General features: G+C 39.1%; 1 protein-coding gene across 10 annotated transcripts in view; it reads right to left on the reverse strand.

Annotated features, from left to right (window-relative positions):
• The window catches only part of LOC103714908 (uncharacterized), a 58,079-nt gene extending 35,551 nt beyond the window's left edge, over positions 1–22,528 (reverse strand). For 4 of the 10 annotated variants that reach the window (XR_015986994.2, XM_039119380.3, XM_088721680.2 and 1 more), the window contains exons 1-7: positions 21,994–22,469; positions 19,436–19,578; positions 12,869–12,985; positions 7,531–7,645; positions 6,643–6,780; positions 4,574–4,669; positions 4,371–4,484 (exon numbers count right to left, since the gene is read on the reverse strand). Coding sequence is in view for 9 of the 10 variants with exons in the window: in XM_039119380.3 (XP_038975308.3) it covers positions 4,371–4,484; positions 4,574–4,669; positions 6,643–6,780; positions 7,531–7,645; positions 12,869–12,985; positions 19,436–19,578; positions 21,994–22,353 (1,083 nt within the window). In the remaining variant the exon portion in view is untranslated. Of the gene's footprint in view, positions 1–4,370; positions 4,485–4,573; positions 4,670–6,642; positions 6,781–7,530; positions 7,646–12,868; positions 12,986–19,435; positions 19,579–21,993 lie in introns of all 10 variants that reach the window. The other 6 variants (XM_088721678.2, XM_039119381.3, XM_088721681.2 and 3 more) reach the window with 4 other exon arrangements.
• Between the last annotated feature and the right edge of the window lie 3,595 nt (positions 22,529–26,123).

Raw genomic sequence — 26,123 nt, forward strand, 5'->3', positions numbered from 1 at the left:
CATTGTTTATATGGATGAATCTAACCTTGAGTTACAGCAAAGTGTGGATTGAGTCGACCCCAAGGTTGATTGGGTCGACCCCGGCACATCAAGAAAGCATCTGGCACACTTCTGCAAAAATGGCACGGATGAACAGTAGTTGGGTCGACCCAAGGAAAGGATGAGTCGACCCAAACCTCAAGCCTCTCAAGCCTCAAGAAAACAGTTCTCTGGAAACACTGAGAGGGTCGACCCAAGAGGAAGTTGAGTCGACCCAAACTTGAGTCGACCCAAACACTGAGAGGGTCGACCCAAAGGCAATGACATTCAAAATTAGGTTCTCTGGAAACCCTGAGAGGGTCGACCCAAGTGGAAGTTGAGTCGACCCAACTGAACCTTGAGTCGACCCAAAAAGATGTTGATCGACCCAAGTGAAGGAATGCTGAAATACAAGGTTCTGTGGTTCTGAGAGGGTCGACCCAAGGAAAGGTTGAGTCGACCCAAGTGAAAGTTGGATCGACCCCAGTAAAAGTTGAGTCGACCCAAGCACGGGCAGAAGCATAACGGCTAGTTCTGCAGAAGTACTTTTTGACCTTCCAACAGTGAGTAACGGCTAGTTTTTGAATTCTAACCATTGGGGCTTGTCCAATGGATGAAGAAAACTATTTAAAGTGGCACTATTCATCAGAGAAAACATCCTTTTGCAAAAATATCAAAGAGTACACAAGAAAGACAAATGCCCTAATCTTCTTCATCCAAGTGCTTCATTCAAGAGTCAAAAGAAAGTGGTTGAGCAGATTCCAAGAGTCATTAAGAGCTCCATCCACCCTTGAAGAGTGAAGCATCCTTGACAAAGAAGAGAGAAGTCTCATCAAGCGATAACTATTCTCTAAACTCTTCTTTGTAGATTATAATTGTTATATTTGCTCATCTAGGAGCTTAAATCTTCTTACTTCTTTTATTAATCACCTTGTAAAGGTTTGTTGGTAAGCCCGCAAAACCAACGGTGTAGGTTTATTGGTGAACCCGTAAAACCAATTGTAAAGGTTCGTTGGTGAGCCCGGAAAACCAACATAGGTTCGTTGGTGAGCCCGTAAAACCAACATAGGTTTTTGGTGATCCCGGAAAACCAAAGTGTAAAGGTTTTTGGATTGTGAGCCCGGAAAACAATCCAACTGTAATCCGCGGGATTATAGTGAATTCCCAAGGGGTCGCTTGGGGAGTGGACGTAGGTGCTTAGGAGAGCACCGAACCACTATACTTCTTGTGTGTTTGTATTGTGCTTTGTTAAATTCCACTAACTCATCAATTGACATAAGTAAGATAGTAAAAATTAAGAGAAACCAATTCACCCCCCCCTCTTGGCTTGTCACCTTGGGCAACACTAGAACTATCAAATGGATGTGGAAGGTGTATGTACTAATGTTTATGTCTCGATTAGGGCTAGAAGTGGGCCGAGCTGGGCCGGGCCCTGCCCCCACCCGAACCTAGCCCGAAATTTTTTTGAGCTTTGGGCTGAGCTTAGGCCCAAATTTTTTTGGATAATCTAGGCTCAAACCCAACACGATCCTGACTCAAGCTCGACCGAGCTCTACCAGAACCTATTCGGGCTAGCCCAAATTACCCATTGGACCAAAAATGGGTTGGCCTGAACCCAATTGAAGTTTAATATTTCATACTGTTGCTTCACAAGTAAATAGGCTAGCCAAAAACTAGGCTCTCTTATAACACAAATAAATGATACATGATACATTATTTTAGCTAAATCTATTCTAATTTATCCTTTCCTCATCATTCTCTTCAAATAACTATATACAAAAACAAATAGATCCGGGCCTAGAATTGGGCTTGAATTCAGGCTCCGTTTCGGACCTTGTTAGGGTTGAGCCAATGACATACCCGAGCTCGGCCCGAAAAATAAATGGAATCTACGTTTAAGCCCAAACCTAGTTTAAACTCTTTTGGGCCTAGCGCATAGCCCAACCTGAAGTCGGCCTAGCCCGAGACGCCTCGAGCAGGCCCGAGCCCATTTCTAACTCTAATCTCGATATTAGGCCCCATATTGACGATACATTGCAAGAATTGGCATACTATGGTTTTACTCCTTGCTAGACGGGGGTTGTCCTGGCTGTCATCCCATTCCTTTGAGAAAATAGGAATTGGGATGGAGGCGGGACTGAAAACCCACCTACATAGTGCAAAACAATCCTGAGGTTGGGAGGAAGAGAGAAAGAAAGCGAGGAAAGAGAAAGAAAGAAATAGAGAAAGAAAGGAAAAAAAGAAGATGAAGAAAAAAGAGAGAGGAAAGAAGAAGAATAGGAAAGAAGGGAAGGAAATAAGGAAAGCGAGAAGAAGAAAAAGGAAAGAAAGGAATGAAGAAGAAAAGGAAAAAAAGAAAAGAAAGAAGAAAGGAAAGAAAAAAAGGGAAAGAGATAGAGGAAGGAAGGAAGAAGAAAAGAAAGAAAGGAAAGAAGAAATGAAAGAAAGAAGCAGCCAAGATAAAAACAAAGGAAGAACGAAAAAAAGAAAGGAAGCAAAGTAGGAAGAAAGGAAAGAAAAAAGAAAAAGAAACAAACAAAGGAAAAAAAGAGAGCAAAGAAGGGAAGAGAGACAAAGGGTAGCTAATTGGATGCTCGATTGGGACAGCTGCCGAGATGGGACGGGACATGGGAGTCCTGTTCCATGAAGAAACCAAGATAGCCCTATCCCACGGAATTTAAAACCTTGGGCACAATACCCATATCATGTATTAGTATGGTGGCAACCATGCCAGTACCTTATTGCATCCATAAAGTACAACCTATGCAGATCAATATGGGTCCGTACATGAAACCTTTATAAAATGGTGATTCCATCAAGGTGTGCAGATATAGCCCTCATCCTTTCGCATACTCCACACCATGGTAAGCAGAATTGGACCATACTGGCCGATTTCGCCCGTCCCGAACCGTACCGGTGGCTTACTGGTACGGTTCCACCTTACGGGTACGGTTTTGCCTTACAAACCGGTTCGGCTGAAGCCGAAAAAGAAGAAGAGAAGGAGAGAGCGAGCGGGGCAGGGAGGGAGAAAAAGAGGCCTCCGCTGCCCGCGGAGGGCCGCGGCCACGGCCTCGGCCTCCGCTGCGCCTTCGTGGGCTCCGCCGCCTCCCCCCACCCCCGACGGCCTCCCGCGGCCCTCCACGGGCAGCGGAGGCCTCTCCTTCTCCCTCCCTCCCCCGCTCACTCTCCTCTTCTTCTTCTCCGGTTCCGGCTGAGTTCTCTCGGTACAGGCCTGGTACCGAAACGGTACTGAACACGCTGAACCAGTATCGTACCAATCTAGTAGGTGACCAATATGCCTACTGGTACCGGTACGACATACCTTGCTCCACACAATCTTTATCACCAACATCAAGTCAAATGGGTATAAGAGAGAAAAATGAAAATATAAAGGAGATCATGAATAAAAAGGTGACATGCAAAAAGGAGGAAAGGAGTAGGAGGACAGAGATGTACTGGATGTTAGAGGCATGGTTGAGAAGGAATATGAAAAATAGAGGAGAAGAATAGAGGTAGAGAGATTAAGAGGCAGGTTTCAACAAATATGCACAATTTCTTTTTGAGGAAAAGAACTAGGCGTTAGCCTTGCTCACTAAAAATGGTAAATAGGTCCAGCCAAGTCTAACCAGCAGACAGAAATAAAATTGAGATCCTTTCCCTTTTTTTTTTTTGCTTTATCAGCTAATCCACCCATGGAAGAAGTCTTCGTAAAGCTAGTGTATATACTGAAGTTCAAGTCTATTATTTTGACTAGTTGCTATTATTTATTTATACTAGGCTTCTATTGAGCATATGGTAAGTATGAACACCCAATATGATCTAGAGAAACAAGTACAATAACTCAGCCACAAATACTTAGGAAATACTTGCCCAAAGCTTTCCCCTGATAATTTTTCTCCCACACTTCTCATTTTTTATCTAAGCTCTTCTCCTTTACCTTACTTTCTTGGTAAGCAAACAAAGACTCAAGAGAAAAACAGACAACATCCAAGAAAAACATCCTAGTTGAGTTGTGACAATAGCCTTATCTAATTCACTCAAGAGTCAAGACAGTAACCTTATCTAAATGGAGTTCTGGCGGCTTTTTTTGCTAATTAGATGAGTGCTTGAGAGTTCTCTGAGAAAATTCAGGAATAGAGATGAAAACTTAACACTTAACCTCAAAGAGCATAGCAAAGGCTATTAATTACAATTCAGTGAATGCGCTATAAGTTTCTGGAAATAAATGCTTGGTGCTGACTTACCATGATGTATCAGATACACAATATACTTATTGCTTAAAGCTACTCCTAGTTGTATTTTTCAACTAGATGTTTCGATAAGTAGTCTGCTCAAATTTACTCAATCCTTACCTGGACCCTTCTTGTAGTTGGATCTAAGGTTGCAAATAACTGATCCTCTGCAAGAACTTCAGCTCCAGTCAAGTGATTCAAAAGTGTACTCTTTCCAGCATTTGTGTATCCAACCTGAAATTTTGCAATTCAATTTAAACCAAAGAAAATGAGTTACAAAATAAAGTGTTTTTATAACTGAATAATCATCTGTATGTTCTTACCAAAGACACGACAGGAACTGGCACAGATAAGCGACGATTTCGATATTGCTTCCGATGCTTCCGGACAGATTCTAACTCTTTTCTCAACTCACCAATCTGTCAATAACAAAACTGGAAAAGTAGAATCTAATAGACCTAATATACCCAAGTAGACAAATAAGAACCTGAAGTTTATTTCAGGTACGTAAATGCGTGATCGGTGGAAAGGTAGCATCTATATTAGGATCAATCTAACTTTTAATTGAATGTCTGCATAAATAGCAGCATTAGCTACTTTCTTATCTCTTAAACTTCTATTCCAGTGTTCTTTACATTCAATCTAAATCTCAATGATGCACGCCATCAATGAGGAATGGAATCCACAATGATTGGAGCACTCTAGATCATGAACCAATAATTTCAACTGCAAAAGATGCATCTCGAAGTTTTTTCACACCACTCTTGATGCCTTAAATCTCAAATGTAACTAGTTATGTGTTAACTGGATAGATTCTATCCTACATAATAACTTCCACAAGGCCCTAGCTTCATTCCATAATTTCTGCTTCGGTGCTTCCCCACAACTACTTAGAAATTTTTGTTTCTCATGTATATGTATAGTCAACCAGGGTGCCCAAACATAAGCATCAATTACCTAGCGATTGTTATTCCTTATTTCAAAACATTGACGTATGATTTGTTTACCTTATTATAAGCCTATTTTAGGCCTCAATAACAAAATCCACATGTGAGAAGATCATCTAACACTTATATCAGCATCTATCACTTCATATCTTACTATATCAGCCAAGGTTCGTTGTACCGGTGCATACTACCCTATATCGGGCACTATTGTATCATACTGGTACTAAACCAAGACTTGGTATAGGGAGGCAAACCAAGTCTCAATATATTGAACCAACCCCCATATCAATATGTAACTACACTATATCAACATGATACCATTATGGGGTCCGTTATCGAGATTGCAAACTTTACCATCAGCTACTGACTAGTATGCTACAACACACAATAAAAAAGTACAAATCTTTCAGAAACAGTACATTTTTCAAACCTAGGCTTTTGAAGATGTATATATCAAGGTCAGTGGAACCATCCCAAATCGGATGGTTCCGATCGTACCGCACCATCCCGACAGTGGATCGGGATGGTTCCGGCAACGGAAACGAAACTCGTTGCCGAAGAGAGAGAAGAAGGAAAGAGATGAAAAGAGAGAGCGAACGGGGGAGGAAGGGAGAGGGAGAGGAAGAAAGAGAGAGAGAGGTGGAGGCCGGCCGGCGGAGGACGCTCCTTCGGGCTCCACGGCCGAAAAATAAACTCGGGCCCCCTTTTAATTTCGCAATTTTTAAGTGAAGTCAGCAAACGATTTGCCGACTTTACTTAAAAATCGCAAAATAAAAAAAGAGGTCGGACCCCTATTTTGAACGAAACAGGTGACCTGGCCTGTTTCTCGGGCTCAGAGCCTTCCTCCACCTTCTGCCTAGGTCACCAACCTCTGCCACCCTCCTCTCTCCCTCCTTCTCTCTCTCTTTTTCTCTCCCATTCACCCTCTTCCCCGCTTCCTCTACTGTGTCGTACAAGCCCGACATGGTACGGCACAAGCCCGTACCAACCTATGTCGTTAGGCAACCGGTTTGGGGCCTAGTACCGGCACAGCAGACCATGGTATATATGCTTTGTCAAATTTGCATACCTAAATAACATAGCTTTAAAGTTAGTTTGTTTCCTTCTACTTGTCAAACATAGAAGATTTATAGTACCTTATGTGATTTAGGGGGGCGGGGCGTTAGCATAAGAATAAAAGGTTCATATTCACATCAGGATGCATGTGATTGCATGAATCCAATAGCACTAAAATACTTATGTACTTGATCAAGAGCATCGGAGTAATGAGTTTCATATAAGAAAGAAAAACAAAGCCTTAAACCCCTAATTGTTAAGTTATTCAGGATGCCAATCAAATGCCTATAACATGGTTCCCAACTTCCCACAACATAATCGAGCTGAATGAACAAGTTTCATGGTTTATGTAACAAAAGAGAGTTTTTGCACCCACAAGCATGACTTACTTGAGTGCGTAATATACGCTTGTCCACTTCAATTTGTTTCTCACCCATTCCCTTAACCTTGCCTCCCGCCTGACGTTCAAGGTGAGCCCACATTTTTGTTAGCCTCGGAAGTTGATATTCCATTTGTGCCAAAGAAACCTAAAAAAAAATAAAATAATTTTAACAAGAAATTCCAAATCCTCAAATATTGCTTTCCCTATGCAGATATTACAAGGCTGTAATGCATATGACAGTGAACAAAATGCAAATATTGTCCAAACTAAGGTACGCCATACCGGCCTGAACCGGATAATATACGGCATACCGTACCATACCGGTTCAGTACCGATATCTGGTATGAATGGTGTACTGACACTCAGTAAGCCAAAAAAATTTCATACCGTACCATACCGACACTCTGCTAATGTGGCACTGGTATAGAGTTCGGTACCGAGACGGTGAATCTTGGTCCAAACTATTGTAGTTGAATGATAAATGTAAAAGAACATGAGTTCTTGAAACATTTTCGACAAAAAACAACTAAATAATATATGAGAATAATTAGTTGCACAATTGTTCCTTATTATTGAAAAGCATAACTATAAAGGAACCTAATTCATCACAAAATGAACACATTGTGCAAAATCATTTCAAGTCAAAACAAAGAACAAACACTAAGAAGCAGAGGAAATGAACTATACATATAAATTTGGAGAATTTGTTAAAAAGGGTCTAGCAAAAATAAACATCTACATTTGAAAGATGTTCTAATAACCTCCATTTAGCAAGTGAAACCTGGATTTACCATTATTTTCATTTCTAACAACAATAGTTTTCATGTCAGAAGCTTAAATCCCTGGCTCAGGTTAGTGTTAGCTCAAATTCTAAATAGTAAGGCAATAGAGTTGCCTGTAAAGCAGCTTCATGTGTTGCAGCCCTTTGATTGAAAATGTCCAGGATGAGAGCAATTCGATCACATACCCGTACATCCCCACCAAATACCTTCTCCAAGTTACGCAGTTGTCTGCATGTCAACATTCCAAATGTAACCAGGATTAAAGCTCTAATTCAATTTCACATACATCAAAAACCACTTCTATGAAAAGGATGATAAAAGGAATATATATATGAAAGTAAGAGAAATTAATATGAGCATATTTATTGTAGAAATATAGTTAGTGGAGATTTCTAGACATACTTGCAGAACTTTCTTCAGCATCACTTTAAGAATAATAAAGAATGCATGAACCATGCAAAATATATCGTCTTAAATCAACAAAATTGACAAAAACAAGCAGCATTAGGGATCCAAGCACATGGAAATTAAGTGGGAACAAAACTTGATACAACATATATGCTAGTTGGCGAAGATCTTTAAAATCATAATAAAAAGTGCAAATTAGTTTCATTAGTATGTAAATTGTAAATATATTATATGAAATGTGAAAGTAAATTGTAAATATATTATATGAAATGTGTATGTAAATTGTAAATATATTATATGAAATGTGTACGTAAATTGTAAATATATTATATCAAATGTGACTTGGTGGAGATCAAAATAGAAGAAAAGAGATATAGGGAAATGGGAAATCCCATGGTTAAACCGTAGGGATGTAGAACAGAGTTTCAATTGATTATGCATGCTTTCCCTCGAGTTTCTCTGCTCCCAAACAGAGGTCTGGATCTAAGATTGCTTTACATCTATAAGATTGGCCCACACCTTTCATATAAACAGATAAGCCAAACTATAGATTTAATGCAACCAAACTTCCTTAAGGCGACCTTACATTTTTACATGCTGAATTATTCAAAGAAAAATGTCTCAAAAGATTTGTACTGTATGAAAGTAGGATCTTTCCTTATTTATCCTATAGCCAATGCTTTTCCTTTAAATCCAAATTTTTCACCCACTGGCATTGTTTGGATAAAAATCACAAGGCCTTTAGGCCACCAATTTAATATTTCCCACCTGGCCTACAGCCTGATTTAGAGTTTATGGTCCCACAATCTGATCGCGATTCGCAAGCACACTTACAATTTTCCCTATGCTAAGGTAAGGGGATGATAGGGTGAGCCCTAGTGATTAATGAAACAAGAAATGAAGACAACACAATAAATCAAGACATTCAAAAAAAAAAAAGTGATTATATGGAAGCAATCAATTTAGCATCTCTTTCCATCATATGGATATTCCATGCTTTAATATTTCAGTAGCAGCCTTCAGTTATTTTTATGCATATCACAAGCACCAATGTGGCTAACTTACATCTCCAGTTTGGCCAGCAAAAAAGAAACAAATTAAGAATCTCAAAAGGAATGTTAGATTCCTAATGTTCCAGATTATGCAACAGATTTTGTAAGAAACTAAAATCTGGTATGCCCAAGGGCAGCCAGAAGTCCTATTTGATGCAGTGCAGCTAAGTTAGAATCAGATTCTATTTAAATGACGCAGGATGGATGGCCTAGTGCAAGCTTCAGAATTACCTAGCAGAAGACTAAAGCAAGCTTCACAACAAAAGTAAATCTAAACCTAACTTTTGAAGCAACTATCAATTTAGAAACTAAAGGTTACAGATCTAGATTCTAAGAAAGAAACTGCAAGAAGGGATACCTAGTAGCTTTCTTGTCCTGCTACCAAGACAGCCTTATTGTTGCCAACGACTCCACCAACTTTCTAGTGCTTGCTTGATTTTTCTTTTTGAAGTCTCTTGATTTAATCAACAAAGGAAGGCAATTAGTTAAATATAAACTTATGACAATATCTTTTGCTCTCCATTACTCCTGATTTTACACTAACCTAAACTTCACCTAGGTAATTTATGAGACTATATGTCCTGCCAGAGGAATTTAGATGAAATTCCTAGTTTATTTTGACTAAAATCTATTTATAATTTCAACCAGGTTCAGAACATTGAAACCTACAGAATTTCAAATAATGAATTTTAATTATTTGTAATTCTATATCTAATTGTCACTTGTGATATTATTCAGTTTTAACTCATCAAAAAATTAATTATATCTAATACCTAATTGCATTTCAATTTCTAATTACAAACATTGGAGTCAATTTATTTTTTGACTCCAAGTTGTGTGGTTATGTGATCAACATGCATGTCATTCACTTTAGAATCCTCCGAAAGCCATGACTAGGATACTTGAATTGGTAGTCCTGCCTTATTTCTTGCAAAAACGTAGCACCAAGACTATAAGACATGATGGAAAAGGAAGTTGCTGGTCATATATATGGTCCTATTTACAAGAACCAGCCTCTAAGCAGGGTCCTAACTCGCTAACAAAATATTTGAAATGTTTCTATCATATGTTCCAGCAAAGAAGGGAATTAAGATATTCAATATACAACCAAGAATTTCCATAATAAGGAACCAACAAAAAAAACGAGATTAAAGTTCACCATGTAACCAAACACAGCTGAGGGAGTTCTTTTAGTTCCTAGCCATAATAACAAAAACTAAAAACTAGGATTGACCATTTGGATGACACAGAAGTAGTCATCTGCTATAAAATTTATCCTGCACACTAGGTTCTTTTTTACTTTATTTTCCCCTTTTTCCATTGTATGTTCTACTCTAAGAAAATCCAAAGCCAGATAATTATGTTTGTAGATTAGGAATTGATCCATGTGAGCAATGAGGAAAAGCATCAAAGTTTTCTTATATAAACACTTCATAATCATAGCCATAATCATCAAGCCTTATCCCAACTATTTGTGGTCAGCATTGTGGATCCTTATTTGCCAAGAATTCCTATTTAGGGTCTAATATTTTCCTTCAAGAAAACAACCTGAACCTAAGCAACACTTGCTCATTTGTCACCACAAACAGGATATGCTGTGTAGCATCACTTACAACATATAACCTAGCTAACCCTTGCTCATTTGTTACTATAACTGGGTCATATCTTGGCACACCATTCACAGTCAATGACCTCGACAACCCTTGCTCACTTCTCACCATAATCAGATTAGGTCGTGGCATGTCATACAAAATAAGGGACACCCTAACATTCTGGATCAATTTCATCATAATTTGACAAGTTTTGACGATTGACTGTCAACCTAACATCAACCCTCCACCTTTCTCATCTAGGCTAGGGACCAACCATGGTAGTGTTCAAGAGACACTTCATGTAATATAAAATTACATAGAGATGTAGTAAATATTTTAATTTTCTTCTCTTCTTATCCAAACTAATTGGTGTGAATTATTAGATTAGCATAATACCTCTGCTGTATTAAGTTTAACATCTGACAGAAGGCAGATTTCTGTCTAATTTATGATAGATGCCTTATGTTTATTTACTTCAGAACTTTATTTTTTGTTGTTTAAATTCCTTGGGCTGAAACTCAAACAAAGACAAGGTTCTTCTAGCCTTAAAATTCAAAATTCCAAGGTTGAGTCGAGCAAAGATTAGCATAAGATGCTTTTAAAATCTTGCTTTGTATGTTTCCAACTTTAATGGTGGAGAATAAACCATTTTTCCACTAAAGACTATTCCTAAGCACTATTAGGCAGCAATATTGTTCTGTTCGAGAATTAATTCGGCCCTAGTATGGGACAAACTAACCCAGTCTGCCTAGAATGGCTTAATATAGGGTTGGTTAAGCAGTTGGAGCTCAATTGGGCGATATCTACCCCAATTGGGACCTCTAGGTGTTGCTTTAGGGACTAGAAAGCATGTAGGGAACTAATCATTTTTTCTTTCAATCTTGATCTAGCCAAAAAGTCCCAGGTTGATTGAAATTAGTTACAAATCTTATCCAAGAGTCTTAAGTGTGGAGACCCAATTGGCATGTATTAGTCCTACATGAGTTATGCACTAGATAGATCTTGGGTATTTATACAAAGCCTACAAATACCTTATGGCTAGCCTTTCTGGACAAGGTCTTGGGTCGTTACAAATGGTATCAAAATGAACCTGACTCCTAACCCATGTGGACTAAGGGATATTGTATCCTGGGCCCTTTTAGAGCTAACCATGGGCCACTTTTATATTTGATTGTATTTGATTGGATTTGGACATGACAAGAATAACAGGGCTTGAACAGGGAGAGTGTGCAAGGACCTGCGTAGGCATGTATTTAGTCTCATATTGATTATTCTTTAAGTAAATCTTGGTTACTTATTCAATGCCGAGGAGTCCAAATAATACCTCATAGCCGGCCTTCTTGGGTGAGGTCCTAGGTTGTTGCATCAAGACCATTAGGATCTAGGTAGCCCTTTGTCATGGGCTACAAGATTTATATTTTCATTAGTTTTGAGCCAAATTTTAAATTTTGGACTTAGAAATACTATCCAATTTCAGTCACTTCACTAGTTGTTTATCTCTAATTTAGTCCTAGATGTTAAGAAGGTTATGCGAATTGGCTTGAAAAGAGTCCCTTAACAACCTGCATGGTAAAGGTAATGACCAGCCAAGATATACATAATGAATTATAACCAGCTTAGAAACATGGTATTTCGTTGGTTTCTAAGTCAACGTTATGTTATTTCAAGTGCAAGGTATGCATATCTACCATCAATCGCACCCACAGTTTTTGTTGCTATAATCATATTTAGTTATCAACCACATCTATTTCTTTTCACTTTTACTTTAAAATCTGAACTCATTTTCTGTTACTTACAGCAATAAATTTTAATTTATGAGATCATAACTAGATCTTGTTGCTTTCCAAAGTTAATCTTAGTCGTCCTCTTTATATAACAAATAATTACTACTTTATAACTTCCTTATAGTGTGTTCGTGAGCAGGTTCAGGGAACCGGGCAGGGTCTTCAATACGACTACTGAACAACCCCACCCCCTCAGTTCCAAAACAAAGTGTAATATCAGGCCACTTCATTATAACTAAGGAGCAAGGAAGTTTGCAAGCTGTGCATAGACCCTTTCTGCCATCCCCCCTTCTCTATCTTGCCTCAATCTTTACCCACTTTTCTTTTTCCTTCATTTTGATACCACTATGTATCTCTCTTTCACTAGATCTTCAGTTCTGGAAAAGACTAGGAACACAATATGCATTAAGAACTTTGAAGTCTTCAAGAGATATGACATGTTCTGTGCCAGCAGCATAATTGGGTGATTATACATTAGCATAATCTTCTAGATAAATCTAATAAGATTGCAAGTGTTATGTTAACCAAGTAGCTCGTTGAAAAATACAACATTAGAACTGCATGTAGAAATATAACATAATGTATAAATACAAATTAGTTACAGAGGCAACTGACCCGGCAGACAACTCATCATCAAAAATTACAGTCTCGACATTGAGAGCATGAACTGCACTCTTGATTTCAGCAACCTTGCCAGAACCAATATAAGTCCTTGGGTTTGGAGAAGCAAGCCTACATAATTTTAAGAGTTCAAACCACAATATTACTATATCTATCAACATTTGCAGTACCGTATCAAGATACACTATAAAACTGAACAATATACAGATTAAGCAAACAAACAAAATCAAGAACAAATCTCTGCCAATGTTAGAAGAATATATTCCGAAATCATTTCAACTTTTAATTTATAAGATAGCAAAACCTTAAAACATTGAATTATCATAATCACCAGTTCACCACTCAGGCCACTTGCACAACTCAAGGTTGAGAAAACTCCATGTAAGAGGATAGAGTAGATTTAATGAAAAATTGTCAAGAAGAAGTCGACATGCTGGAAATGATGCTGAATTCGTAGCCAAGGCAAAATTGAGCATGAGAGTTTAAGCTGGTAGGGTAATCTATATTCTTGCTTGAAGTTTAAGCTCATTCCTTGACCTGCCAAAATTCCTCTAGATTTGAAAGAGACTAGATGAAGGTGTAAAAGTGAATACTTATAATTAATCATTTACAATCAATGGTCTATCATCAAGAATTAACAAAATGGGGCCTATTAGACATATGTCAATTCATACATGATTGGCATAGATAGGACTTGGATCTAACTTTTGGCATGTGTTAAAACCCAGATGTTCATTAATTTTTCATTAACCTCATAGTTATGTAGCCCCACCAACGAAATAGATAATTGCCAAAAAGGGAAGGCAAACTAAGCTGCCTTAACAAGGGTTGATTGCTAAATTATAAATGGCCTTATGCCCTTTGTCATCATCAAAAATTCAGGGCATCAATAGAAGTGCTTAGACATTGTAGACTGGGATCCAAGTGGATCAGGCTGGATTGGAGATTGGTCCCGGGTGGCCAAGGGACCTCATGGTGCATATATGTTATGAAGGCCAAATATACAGGTGCATATCGTGTTAGTATTTTTAAATATTTCAAATAAATAAAATACATTATTTTTATGAATGATAGCAATATTAATCATTATAATAATATCTAACAATTAGTTCCAACTATTTAGCCCTTAACTCTAAATAGCAATAATTATAGCATAACTAGCATTTGACATTATTAACATACATATACCCATACCATCTAAAACCAATATTTAATCCAATCATCTACTTGAATTGCTGCATTCGCATGGGCTTGCATGAGAGTAAGCCACATACATGATTGCACAAAGCTAAAAGGGCTGCATATGTGATCGCAGAAAGATAAGCAACAAAAGCAGCTAGACAATGTTAATCTTGACACATGCATCTATATATTGCTAAGTAAACCATCTTTTTCAGCCCATTTGCAGCCTCATGCACCATATTTTGAAACATTTGGCATACCAAAAATCCAATCCATATCTAAATCAGGTTAAAAAATTGAATCCAAGCCTAACAGGTTACTCAGGTTAAATGAAGTGAAAAATAAACCAAACACAAAGCACAGAAACATATATGAACTGGTCAGTTAAGTATATAAAAACATAGTAAAAAGCCTATCTCCCTATAGTCCAACATCATATGCTCAATATGGACAATATAGTCCAGCACATAAAAAGCTTGTGTAAGAAAATAATAACTAAACAGTATGTGCACATTATCAACAACCCATTTTACCATGATCTACCGAACCAGGCCGAACCGTCCGGTTCGGGTAGTACCAAACCGACCCGGTGCAAAATCGGGTCGGTTTGCCTTGTTTATTTGGTTCCAACCCCGAACCAGTAGGAACCGGTACCAAACCGACTGGAACCAGCTGGAAAGGGGCCAAACCAGTCGGAACCGGTGCGAACCGGCCTAGAACCCGCCGGAATTGTTTAAAACCGGTCGGTTTCACTCCAACTCGGTGCGAACCTGTTCGCATCAAGTTGAATCGGTTCTGAACCGGGTTGACTGTTTTGGATAGTCTAATGCCCAATAATTGTTGTTGGAAAGTGCTTCGGGCCGTGGACAGCGAGAGATACCCTCAGTTGGGCTTCTTATATTACATGATGGAGAGGGCAAAGACTCAGATCATCAAGGCAAATCTGACACATGCCCAAGAGTACATTGGCATTATTGAGCGGCGGTGTAACTACGAGATGGGTAGGAACTTGTATTTAGCAGATAAGCAAAAACATTAAAAATTAGACTGCATCTATACTTGTATAATTTTACTAAGACAATAACAAACTCTATGTGCAGCATACCACCTGAACCCTCAGTTCTAATACAGTGCATATGGAATCATTATGGATAATGAACTTCTGGCCGCTCTGCATAATGTGATTTACAAGATGGTGCCAGATCCAGAAGTTCCGACTCTATGTCTAGAAGATGTAATTTAACTTAAATGATATGTGTAAGTTAATTGGCATATTCTATTATTAACATAGCACAACGTGGTTCTTTTTCACAGACCAAAATATTTGAAAAGGGCAACGATAGCTTTTAACTCTCGGCAGTTGTCATAAGTAAAAAAGTATAAATTCAAGTATGTTATATATCAGGACATTTACCGGACATTAGATGGTTACTAATATGGTACTATCTTATATATAATTTTTTTTAATATTTTAATAGTTGAATGGTGGATTCTTGTTGCGTTGTCCGCAAAAAATATTAAGCAGCTAGCTATCCGGATCCTCTTCCAGACTGTCTTCTCGAGTGGCTGTGAGTGTAACCGGTCCACCTCGCCCTCATCCACAGCAAGCAATGGAACCGTCTGATATAGAAGCACCTCAACGACCTTGTATATATTCACTACAATCTGAGGTTAAGGCTGAAGTGCATTCAGAAAAAAGTGCAGCTAAGTACGCAGATCCGATCCATAGTGCTTTCGTTGATGTAAGGATGGTCCTATAATCGGATGGCTTGTGGGCCAGCAGCAGGAGCCAGAACTTGATGAGCGAGGATCGCCTCCACGACTGGCCAGTTTCGTAGCCAGTGAGGCTAGGGTCGATGAAGGACAATGGGCTAAGCACAATATTTAAGACTGCAAATGGGTCAGGTTGACTAGTGATCCGACCCATTTTAGAGGATCCGGAGAGCCAGGTCAGGTTCTAAAATTAGACCCGTTCCTTTTTTTGGGTCGAATCTAGGTTTACTGAACCTCGATTCGACCCGGACCCGACCCAACTCGTTTTTTAGGTCAATTTTGGATCATTTACCCAACGACCCGATCTAACCCTACCCGAACCTGGATTATCCATTTGGGCCCGTAAGCCTACAGGCCACAGCCGCAGGAAAAATCGCTTAATCACTTGATTCACTTCGTCACTCCGACAGTACGACTCCGTGAGGGTTGAGGCCCAATCGCTCCACTCTTCATTGCTTCAAGCTTCAAGCTAAACAGTTACGTGCATATTAATATAACCCAAATGAACAAAAGATTGGGTCGGTTAGGTAAGCCTTACCCCTCTCCATCTTGGCTGCAATAAAGTGCGCTGTTTTGGCCTCCTATCCCAATTCCCAATAAAATAAAATAACTTCTTAGTCCCCATCCTATCCTCCAATTGATATCGCAACTAGAGAGATAGCATGGCTTCTTGCTTCCTCTCCTTATCCCTTCTTCGCCCTCTCCCCTCTTCATTCTCACCTAAAAGCCTCTCCCACCCCCACCTCATCCTCCGTCGCCGGCTGCACCAAGCCGTCACCGCCCAGGCCAAGAACAACAACTCCGGCACCGATCCCGCCGATCGCCTAATCGCCGTCGCCTGCTACCTCTACCCCTTCCTTGATGGCATCCAGTCAAGGTACGCGGTACCGACAATACCGACGTACCGGTGGGCATCGGTACCGGTACGGTGCCGAACCAAACCGAGCCGAACCGGTACTGTACCGATGGGGCTAAAAACCAAAAAAAAATGGAGCCGGTACGGACTGGTCGGTTCGGGCCGGTACCGAGTCGGTATGGGTCGGTACCGGTCCGTACGGGCCGGTACGCGTCGGTACCGGTCGGTACGGGCCGGTACGGTTCGGTACCGAAATATGTAGCTGTACCGTACCGGTAGGGTTCGGTACCGGTATGTACCAGCCGGTACCGGCCCGTACCGACCGGTACGGCAGACCATGCATCCAGTATAACCGCTACGTCCTGGCCCAGTTTCCAACATTCCAGGTCCTCCTCCAGCCCCTCCTCCCTGCCATCTGCCTCTTTCGCTCCTCCCCCCTCAATGGCTTCCTCCTCTTCCTCACCCTCTACTTCATCTTCGTCTGCAGATCGTCCACCTTTAACCACTACATCTGCATCAATACCATGCAGGCCATCGTCCTCGATGTCCTCATCTTCCCTAATCTCCTCGAGCGCACCTTCAACCTGCAGGAAGGCCTCAGCTTTGAGCCCTTCAGAGCGTCGACAACACTGTCTTCTTCTTTCTCCTAGTTTCCTTGGTCTACGGACTAACTTTCTGCCTCCTGGGACACCTCCCCAGGTTGCCAATCGTTGCTGAGGCTGCCGAGCAATAGGTGATGTGAGTTTCCCGCTGCTCTTCTCTCTTCTAGTTGTTTCGGTTAGGAAAGATTCGATCTTTTACCTTTCTTTGGACCTCTAATTAGTAGCTTGGGTCAATACTTGATAGTGGTGGAAAATTCAAGGGAGAGGAATTGAATTTTGCTTCTTGATGAACATGGACCCATTGTTTTTGCTTGGGTCACTGCCCGGACCCAGACCCGAACCAGATCCGACCCGGACCCGAACCAGATCCGACCCGGACCCGAACCGGACCCAAATTTTTTTGGGTCGGGTCCAGGTTATATATGGACTCGACCTGATCTGAATGACCCATTGGGTCAAAAATTGTAGCCATGGAGAATACGACTACATATAGAAGATGAACTCTTCGAGATCATTCAGGTGGACATGATGTAGCTGCAGATGACCTCGTATATGGAGTAGGATCTATAAAAATATCAGGTTCCAAGTCGTATACTAGATCCTATTATCCACAGTTACAGACAGCTTATGACCCATATGGATACGGATAGGGATATAGTACATTTGAGGCATCTTTCAATGGCTACTACCCTACGCAACCAGAGCATCTCACAGATCGAATTTTATTGCCAGCATATTCGGATGGGCCTCTTCATAATAGTATTATCAGCCAGAAGATACCTCTCAGAGCCAGAGCTTCAGCAAGAGATCTCAGAGTGCTTATAACCCGGCGCATATTTCTTATAGGATGAACGTACAAGATTACAGTGTCACTTAGTTAGATGGATGGATTGATGTGCCTCCTGACTATACTTATAATCTGAATATCTACAAGAGCCATTGCCACTCGATCCAATTTTAGATATCGGTATGTATGTTGTTCTTTAAATGTATGTAATTGATTGTATTATTTTATAATTTTCATGTCACTACTAAATTTTAAGATATTTTATGTTGTTCTTTGTAGCATACAACATCTCACTAATTATTTTATAATTTGTATCATTTTAAAACAATCAGATGCATCATTTAGGTTAAACTAGAATCATGGAAACATCAAAAAGCATCAAAAAAAATGCTATAAAAATATCAAATTAAACTTAAAATTATTGAAAATGATCAAAAAGAATGATTATCAATTAAATATTCTTGAAAACTCCAAAAAAAGGGGTGCGCCGGCTTGGCATGCCGGTCCATGAACCGGCACGCCTCACCTATACCGGTTCGGTACAGTACCGAACTGGTACCGGGCGCCGATTGGTACGGATCTCGGTACCGATTCGGCGGATATGATTTGATTCACAATCACATGTAACTTCAAATCAACATCAGAATTCATGCTTACCTACAAAAAAATACCAACATGAGCAAAACAATTTCTTAAACTCATGGAGGGTGGTGAAATATATGTACTGATAGTTTTGGGTCAGTTCATGTTGGTTTGAGTTTGGATGGAGGTACTTTGTGATCCACTTCCACTCCATATTTATGAGGGTCATATGTTTAATTCAAGCCTAATTTACATAAAATAAATTTAGATTCGACAAGGTTTTTTTATTTTCAGGTCTATTCCGGATCAGAAGCTAGTTAGTAGAATCCACTTTCAGGCCTCACTGTAAATTGTCAATGGCTGCTCAATGCACAGCAGTGGAGAAATATGAGTATTCTGAATGCTTGAGGAGAAAACATGAAACAATTATTGCAAATGTTGTTTAGAAAAGTGACAATTTATGGATGACTGATTAGTGGAATTTCCACATAATATTGCATGTTTTTTCACAAAACAGCAAGGTTTTCTGCAAATGGTTGATATGTTAGAACTTAGAAGTGCTCAATGTAATACTTCGAATTCAAAAGCTGAGGGATTCATTGTATTACTGAATTATTATAGCAATGAAAAGTGAAGGGGCCATTACTAGTATCAGCTAGTATCAGCTAAGTCAATGACATATACCTCTAGGTTGTGAAACTTATCATTGAAATGCAAGGCAAGCTTAGAGCAAGCATATCGATAGCCAAAAGGAACAATGTTTACTGGAGAGAACTTACTTTTGGTAAGTAGAACCAACAACTAGAAGTCCAGCAGTATCAGCTAATTGTGCAAGCTCCTCAAGTGATTCTTCAATACCAAAGGTATCCCCTTTATTACCTTTACATTCAACTCCAACAAGGTATGCTTTTTCTTCAAAGACCTAGAATTTGAACATGTTTTTTATTACATTCAATATTACTGAGAGAGAGAGAGAGAGACAATCTTATACAATAAGATGTTTCAAGAAATGATTTATAATTGGAAATGTTGATTCAGTCTCTACTTCAGAAAAACATTTCAAATATCAAAAAACAATTTTAAGATATCCAATAATATTCAAGGAAACTCTTATTATTAATAAAATGAAATATGAGAAGCAAGTTCATAATAGCAACTCGAGCTCATGGCGGCATTTTTTTTCAACTTACTTTAATTAGACCATAGTGTTAAGAAGAGAAACTCAAATATAATAGAGCATCTAGAGATATTTCAAATGTTTGCATATCTAATAGCACAAGGATGATGATCCAACAACAGCATTGCTTTTGCATGAGGCTTGCCTCTCACCTTTTTTAAGTTATTCAAGATTCCCATTGAGACTGAACTTTCCCTGTGATAGAACCCTCCAAGGGTTCGATCCAAGCTTCCAAACAGAAAGAGAATGGAGATTGAATGCCTCAGCAGGGAGCAGGCTCTCTCATCCTATACAGATAAACCTTGCAGCTAGCCCTTAGGGATAAACCTTCAAGTTCATGTATACAACTTGGTATTCTAGGTAAGTTTCCTTCTTCCAAGGTCCATTTTTCACCATTCATTGTTCCTAATATAGTATGCAATAATCATTAGAAAGCTCTAGTCCCCATAAGCCACTCTGAGATGCATGAAGAATTGTCGAAGCCTGTTTGGAGTATGTGCATGGCAGTTGGAAGGAAGTTCCACCCAATACTGGTTGAAGGGAATAAGTTTGGAGTGATACATAGACATACGTGAACAAGAATCATCACATATGGACAGCCAAGCCTGTTCCAACAACAAGCAAGGTCTTACTACTTTAAAAGAAGGATTAGCTTGAGGTAACATTTGGACAGATATCTCCATGGACTTCATCGACAGATGGCCCAAATCATATGAAAAGAGCTGATTTACATTGTCGTGGATCGCTTATCCAAGTATACGCATGTTATAACCTTATCTCACCCCGACATAGCATCATAATTTTTTTATTGATCATGTCCTTAAGTTGCATAGGAAGTCTTCATCAATTTTATGCAACAGCGATGTTGTTTTTACTAGCAGATTTGTGGAAGGAGTTTTTCCATCTAAGGCACCCACCTCAACATGAGCTTAGTATACCACCCACAAATCAGTGGCCAATCCAAGGAGGTGAACCATTGCTTAGAAACTTATCTTTGCTGCTTTGTTAGTTTACAACCCAAACAATAGGTTAAATGGCTTTGATGTGCTGAATGGTGGTATAAGACCAGAATTCATACTTCAACCAAAATGATGCATTATGAAGCAGTTTATGGTAAACCTCCATCTATAGTTATTCCTTATATACCAGGAGCTACTAATATTTGTCTTGTAGATGATAATTAAAGAAGCAAGAATCCTATTCTTGCCTTGTTTAAGGAGGACCATTTGGCTCCTCAAAATCTAACAAAAGGACAAGCCAATGAGCATCACAATGAATGACAATTTAAAGCAGGAGACACGGTCTAGCTAGGGTTACAACCATATCATCAATAACCAGTTGCAGTAAGACCATCAATGAAGCTATCTCCCTGCTTCCATTGACCCTATCATATTTTTGAGAGAATTGATCTGGTGACTTACAAGTTAGAGCTACCTCCAGAGTGTAAGATACACTCCGTTTTCCACATCTCCAAACTCAAGAAAAAGAATTAGTGCAAAACATCATGGCCACTGTTGAATTGCCAAGTATGAATCATAGAGGAAGGGTTATAAGTGCAATTTTGGACAGGATGGTGAAAAACACTAATTCTAAGTAAGCACTAAAATCTTTGATTTTCCCTAAGTATCATTTTTCCACAAAATAGCACATAAGTCCTAGCCAGTTAATCATATTGATAACCTCCAGTAAGAAGTTAATAAATGATGGAAAGCCATACGACACTTTCTAATAATGCAAGCTTTCTTTTGTTCTCTTTTTCATCCACTTCCAAGGGAAATACGAAGCAAGGACCCTAGGCGAACATCAAAGCATTCTTCCTCTCTCATGCAGACATAATCTCCTCGTTTGCTAATCTATCATACAGGATTCAGCGCAGATCCCCTATATGCATGAATTTCAGTAATCCATTATACATGTTAGTGAATTTTCTTGAATCATTAAACCAGAAAAAGAAGTTCCAGAAAATTATGCAAGAAACTTGGAAACATTTAGCTGACTTTTAATTAATTAACTAACCAGATACCAGTACTATGACGCTGAGGCGTATGGCAAAGAAACAATCAGAAGGACCACCATTGCTTTTAATCGCAATCAAGAAATCACAGAAATTGATATGGCTACCAGAATTCCGATAAGAATAGTTCCAGTGACCGAACCCACCTCCCTGCCATTGCGCAGCTTGTACCTATCGTATCCGCTGTCACTTTCCTCGGGCCTCTTCTTCTTCTTCCTGCTAGAAACCTTTGGCGGCGAATCTAAACCGTCCTCTTTGGTCCCCAGAGGAAATCCATTAACCCCGAGCTCGCTGCCTCCTTCTGAGACTTCCTCCGTAGCGCCGGTCTCCACCTCCACGGCTTCTTTGAGAACTCGAATACTTTGGATTCGGCTCGTCCATCGGGCCAAGGATATCTTAATCCGAGGAAGGTAGAGATGAGAGAGGGGTTTGACCGGGTGGTGGAGTGGTCTGAGAGGAGGCGAAGCGGTTACGGGAGGGAGGACAGAGACGAAGAAGGCTCTCATGGCTGCAGTTTTTGCCCCAGGGTTTCGTTAGAAAGATAGGCGTCCATGTAAGAGTACAACGGATTCCTCGCGCCTTCCGGCCATCCCATTCTCACCGCTATTTTCTTTTATATTTTAAAATAAAATCTCCATATAACAAGCATAATATCCGGGCATTCACGCAATGCACAGACGCAAGGTAACAGAGAATCTTATCTGAATTATAAATATCATTAATGAATATTTGACTAAAAACAAAAAATCTTTTACATTTTGTATAAATTTGCAAATATTCACTATATGTTATGAATCCACCGTATTTGGGTGGATGACCACTTAACCTTCACCTCTTGAGTTTTCTCACCTCTTGGGTTTTCCATCTTTTGTAACTCCCAGATGTGCCCTTATCCCTTGGGGATGTCTACATTCATCCACCTTTTCACCTTCTCTTATCCTTTAATTGTCTTGTGATTATGACTATTATATCTCCTCATTATCACCATTATATCTCCTCATTATAACCTTAGGCCTATCAAAGGGTACCTTGAGGAGGATGAAATGTACACAAGTGAAAAGAGAAAGAAAGACATTAGAAAGAAATGAGAAATACTATTAATTCATGAAGAACTAATTTTCTACAATTTCTGTGTGTTATTTATTTTCTTGTCTCCAATCTCTTTACCTTTTATTTTACAACACGTTATCAACACGAAGGCTCTACCAATTGTGGAAGTACGTGGTGTTCTTTCTACAAAAAAAATATTTTCTGTGCCATTCTCCAATCTAGAATGTCGAATCTTACCAAACTTGAATTCGTTGCTTTTGATATTTCTGGCAAGAATTACCTGTCTTGGATCCTTGATGCTGAGATCCATCTTGATGCAATGAACCTTGGAAATACTATAAAGGAAGAAAATCAAGCGTCCCTGCAGGACCGTGCTAAAGCAATGATTTTTCTTCGGCACCATCTTCATGAGGAATTGAAAACTGAGTATCTAACGGTAAAAGATCCTCTCATTTTGTGGAATAATTTAAAGGAGAGATATGAGCACTAGAAGTGCGTAATCCTCCCAAAAGCTCGATATGATTGGATGCACCTGAGGTTGCAAGATTTTAAGAGTGTTAGTGAATATAATTCTGCACTCTTTAAAATCAGCTCACTTTTGAAATTATGTGGTGAGAAAGTCACCGATGAGGATATGTTAGAGAAGACATTTACTACTTTTCATGCCTCGAATGTGCTCCTGCAGCAGCAATATCGAGAGAGGAAGTTCACAAAGTATTCTGAACTTATATCTTGTCTTCTAGTGGCTGAGCAAAATAATAAGCTTTTGTTAAAAAATCACCAATCTCGTCCCACTAGTTCCATACCATTCCTTGAAGTGAATGGCACATCATTCCCTGAAGCGAATGATAAATCATTCCAAAAGAATCGTAGATATGGGAGAGGACGTGGTAGAAAAATTATCATGGTGGCACTAGAAGTAAAATCACTAAAAGGGGAAATAACAAGCGGGATGCACCGTACCACCAGAAGTGGAACCACCAAAAGTGGAATAACTCAGATAAAAGAGAAGGCTCTCAGAGTAAAAAGAAATTTGAAGATGTGTGTTATAGGTGTGGTATGAATGGATATTGGTTGCGTACCTGTCGTACGCCTAAGCATTTGGCAGACCTCTACCAAGCCTCTTTGAAAGAAAAAGAAAAGAGAATTAAAACAAATTTTGCTGAATCATCAACACATTTCAAAACCTCTGATGGGGTTGATATTACTCATCTTGATGTTTCTGATTTCTTTGAAGATCCGAGTGGTAGAATTGATCATTTGATTGGTGATGGAAGTGTTTCCTTTAATTAGTGCATTTTTCTTTATCATGTTGTAAGACTTTATGTTATGTTTTAAGTAATAAAATTTTACATATATTTTGCATATTTGTAGAGACATGGATCTTACTAATGAATTGAATGGTGATGATGTTTGTCTGGTAGATAGTGCTACAACTCACACAATTCTTACAAATGAAAAGTATTTTCAATGCTTGAAATTAAGCAATGCCAATGTCAATACCATATCGGGTTCATCAAATTTAATTGAAGGTTCTGGAAGAGCATATATTATGTTGCCAAAAGGTACAACATTTTGTATTAACGATGCTCTATTTTCTTCAAAGTCTAGAAGAAATTTATTGAGTTTTAAAGATATACGTCGTAATGGTTATCATATTGAAACCACCGACGAAGGCAACAAAGAACTTCTTCTTATTACTCAAATGAATTCGAGCCAGAAGCTTGTTTTAGAAAAGTTGCCTGCTTTCTCATCTGGGTTGTATTATACACCAATGAAAATGATTGAATCAAATGTTGTAATGCACCAAAAGTGCACTAATCCAAAGATCTTTATGATTTGGCATGATCGCCTTGGACATCCAGGTTCTATAATGATGAGGAGGATTATTGAGAATTCACTTGGGCATCCATTAAAGAACCAGAAGATTCTTTTACCAAGTGATTATCCATGCTCTGCTTGTTCTCAAGGTAAATTGATTGTTAAGCCATCCCCCTCAAAACTTGTTGTTGAATCTCCTTCATTTTTACAAAGAATTCATGGAGATATTTGTGGGCCTATACATCCATCATGTGGACCATTTAGATATTTCATGGTTTTGATTGATGCATCAACTAGATGGTCACATCTTTGTTTTCTTTCAACTAGAAATGTTGCATTTGCTAGACTTCTTGCTCAAATAATCAGATTGAGAGCGCAATTCCCTGATTATCCAATTAAGACAATCCGATTGGATAATGCAGGTGAATTTACATCTCAAGCTTTCAATAGCTATTGCATGTCAATTGGAATTGATATTGAACATCCTGTTGCTCATACACATACTCAAAATGGTTTAGCTGAATCATTTATCAAAAGACTTCAGTTGATTGCTAGACCTTTGCTTATGAAATCAAAATTACCTATTTCTGCTTGGGGACATGCTATATTGCATGCAGCATCATTAGTTCGAGTTAGACCATCTGCTTATCATAAATATTCTCCCTCGCAACTTGCATTTGGTCAACCACCAAATATTGCTCATCTTCGCACTTTTGGTTGTACTATATATGTTCCAATTGCACCCCCCACAACGCACTAAGATGGGTCCTCAACGTAGACTTGGTATATATGTTAGTTTTGATTCTCCATCTATTATTAGATATGTTGAGCTCCTTACAGGAGATTTGTTTAAGGCACGTTTTGAGGATTGTCATTTTGATAAAACAGTCTTCCCATCATTAGGGGGAGAAAAGTCGATGCCTGAAGTATGACGTGAAATCATTTGGAATAATTTTCCCTTATCTCAATTTGATCATCGTACAAATCAATGTGAACTGGAAGTTCAGAGGATTATACACTTGCAAAATATTGCAAATCAATTACCGAATGTATTTACTGACACCAGAAGTGTAGTAAAATCTTATATTCCTGCTGGTAATGCTCCAGCAAGAATTGAGATCCCTGAAGGACAACTTGCTAATAAAGCAGCAAATAAGTCTAAGGCACGCCTGAAGCGTGGAAGACCTATTGGATCGAAAGATAAGAATCCTCAGAAGAGAAAAGTACAAAGAAAAAAAACTGGCGCTCCTGAAGAGGCCATACCCACAAAACAGACCATAAAATTTGGTGCTCCTGAAGAGACCATAACTCCCATTTTAAAATCTTCAGAAATACAACCTCCTGAAGAGGAACCTCCTGAAGAATTATCCCCTGAAGAGAAAGATATACCTGAAAATAATGAGAT

This window comes from Phoenix dactylifera, chromosome 5 (assembly GCF_051530095.1).
Source record: "Phoenix dactylifera cultivar Ajwa chromosome 5, Ajwa_hap1_PhDact_Kaust_v1.1, whole genome shotgun sequence".
NCBI classification, from domain to species: domain Eukaryota; kingdom Viridiplantae; phylum Streptophyta; class Magnoliopsida; order Arecales; family Arecaceae; genus Phoenix; species Phoenix dactylifera.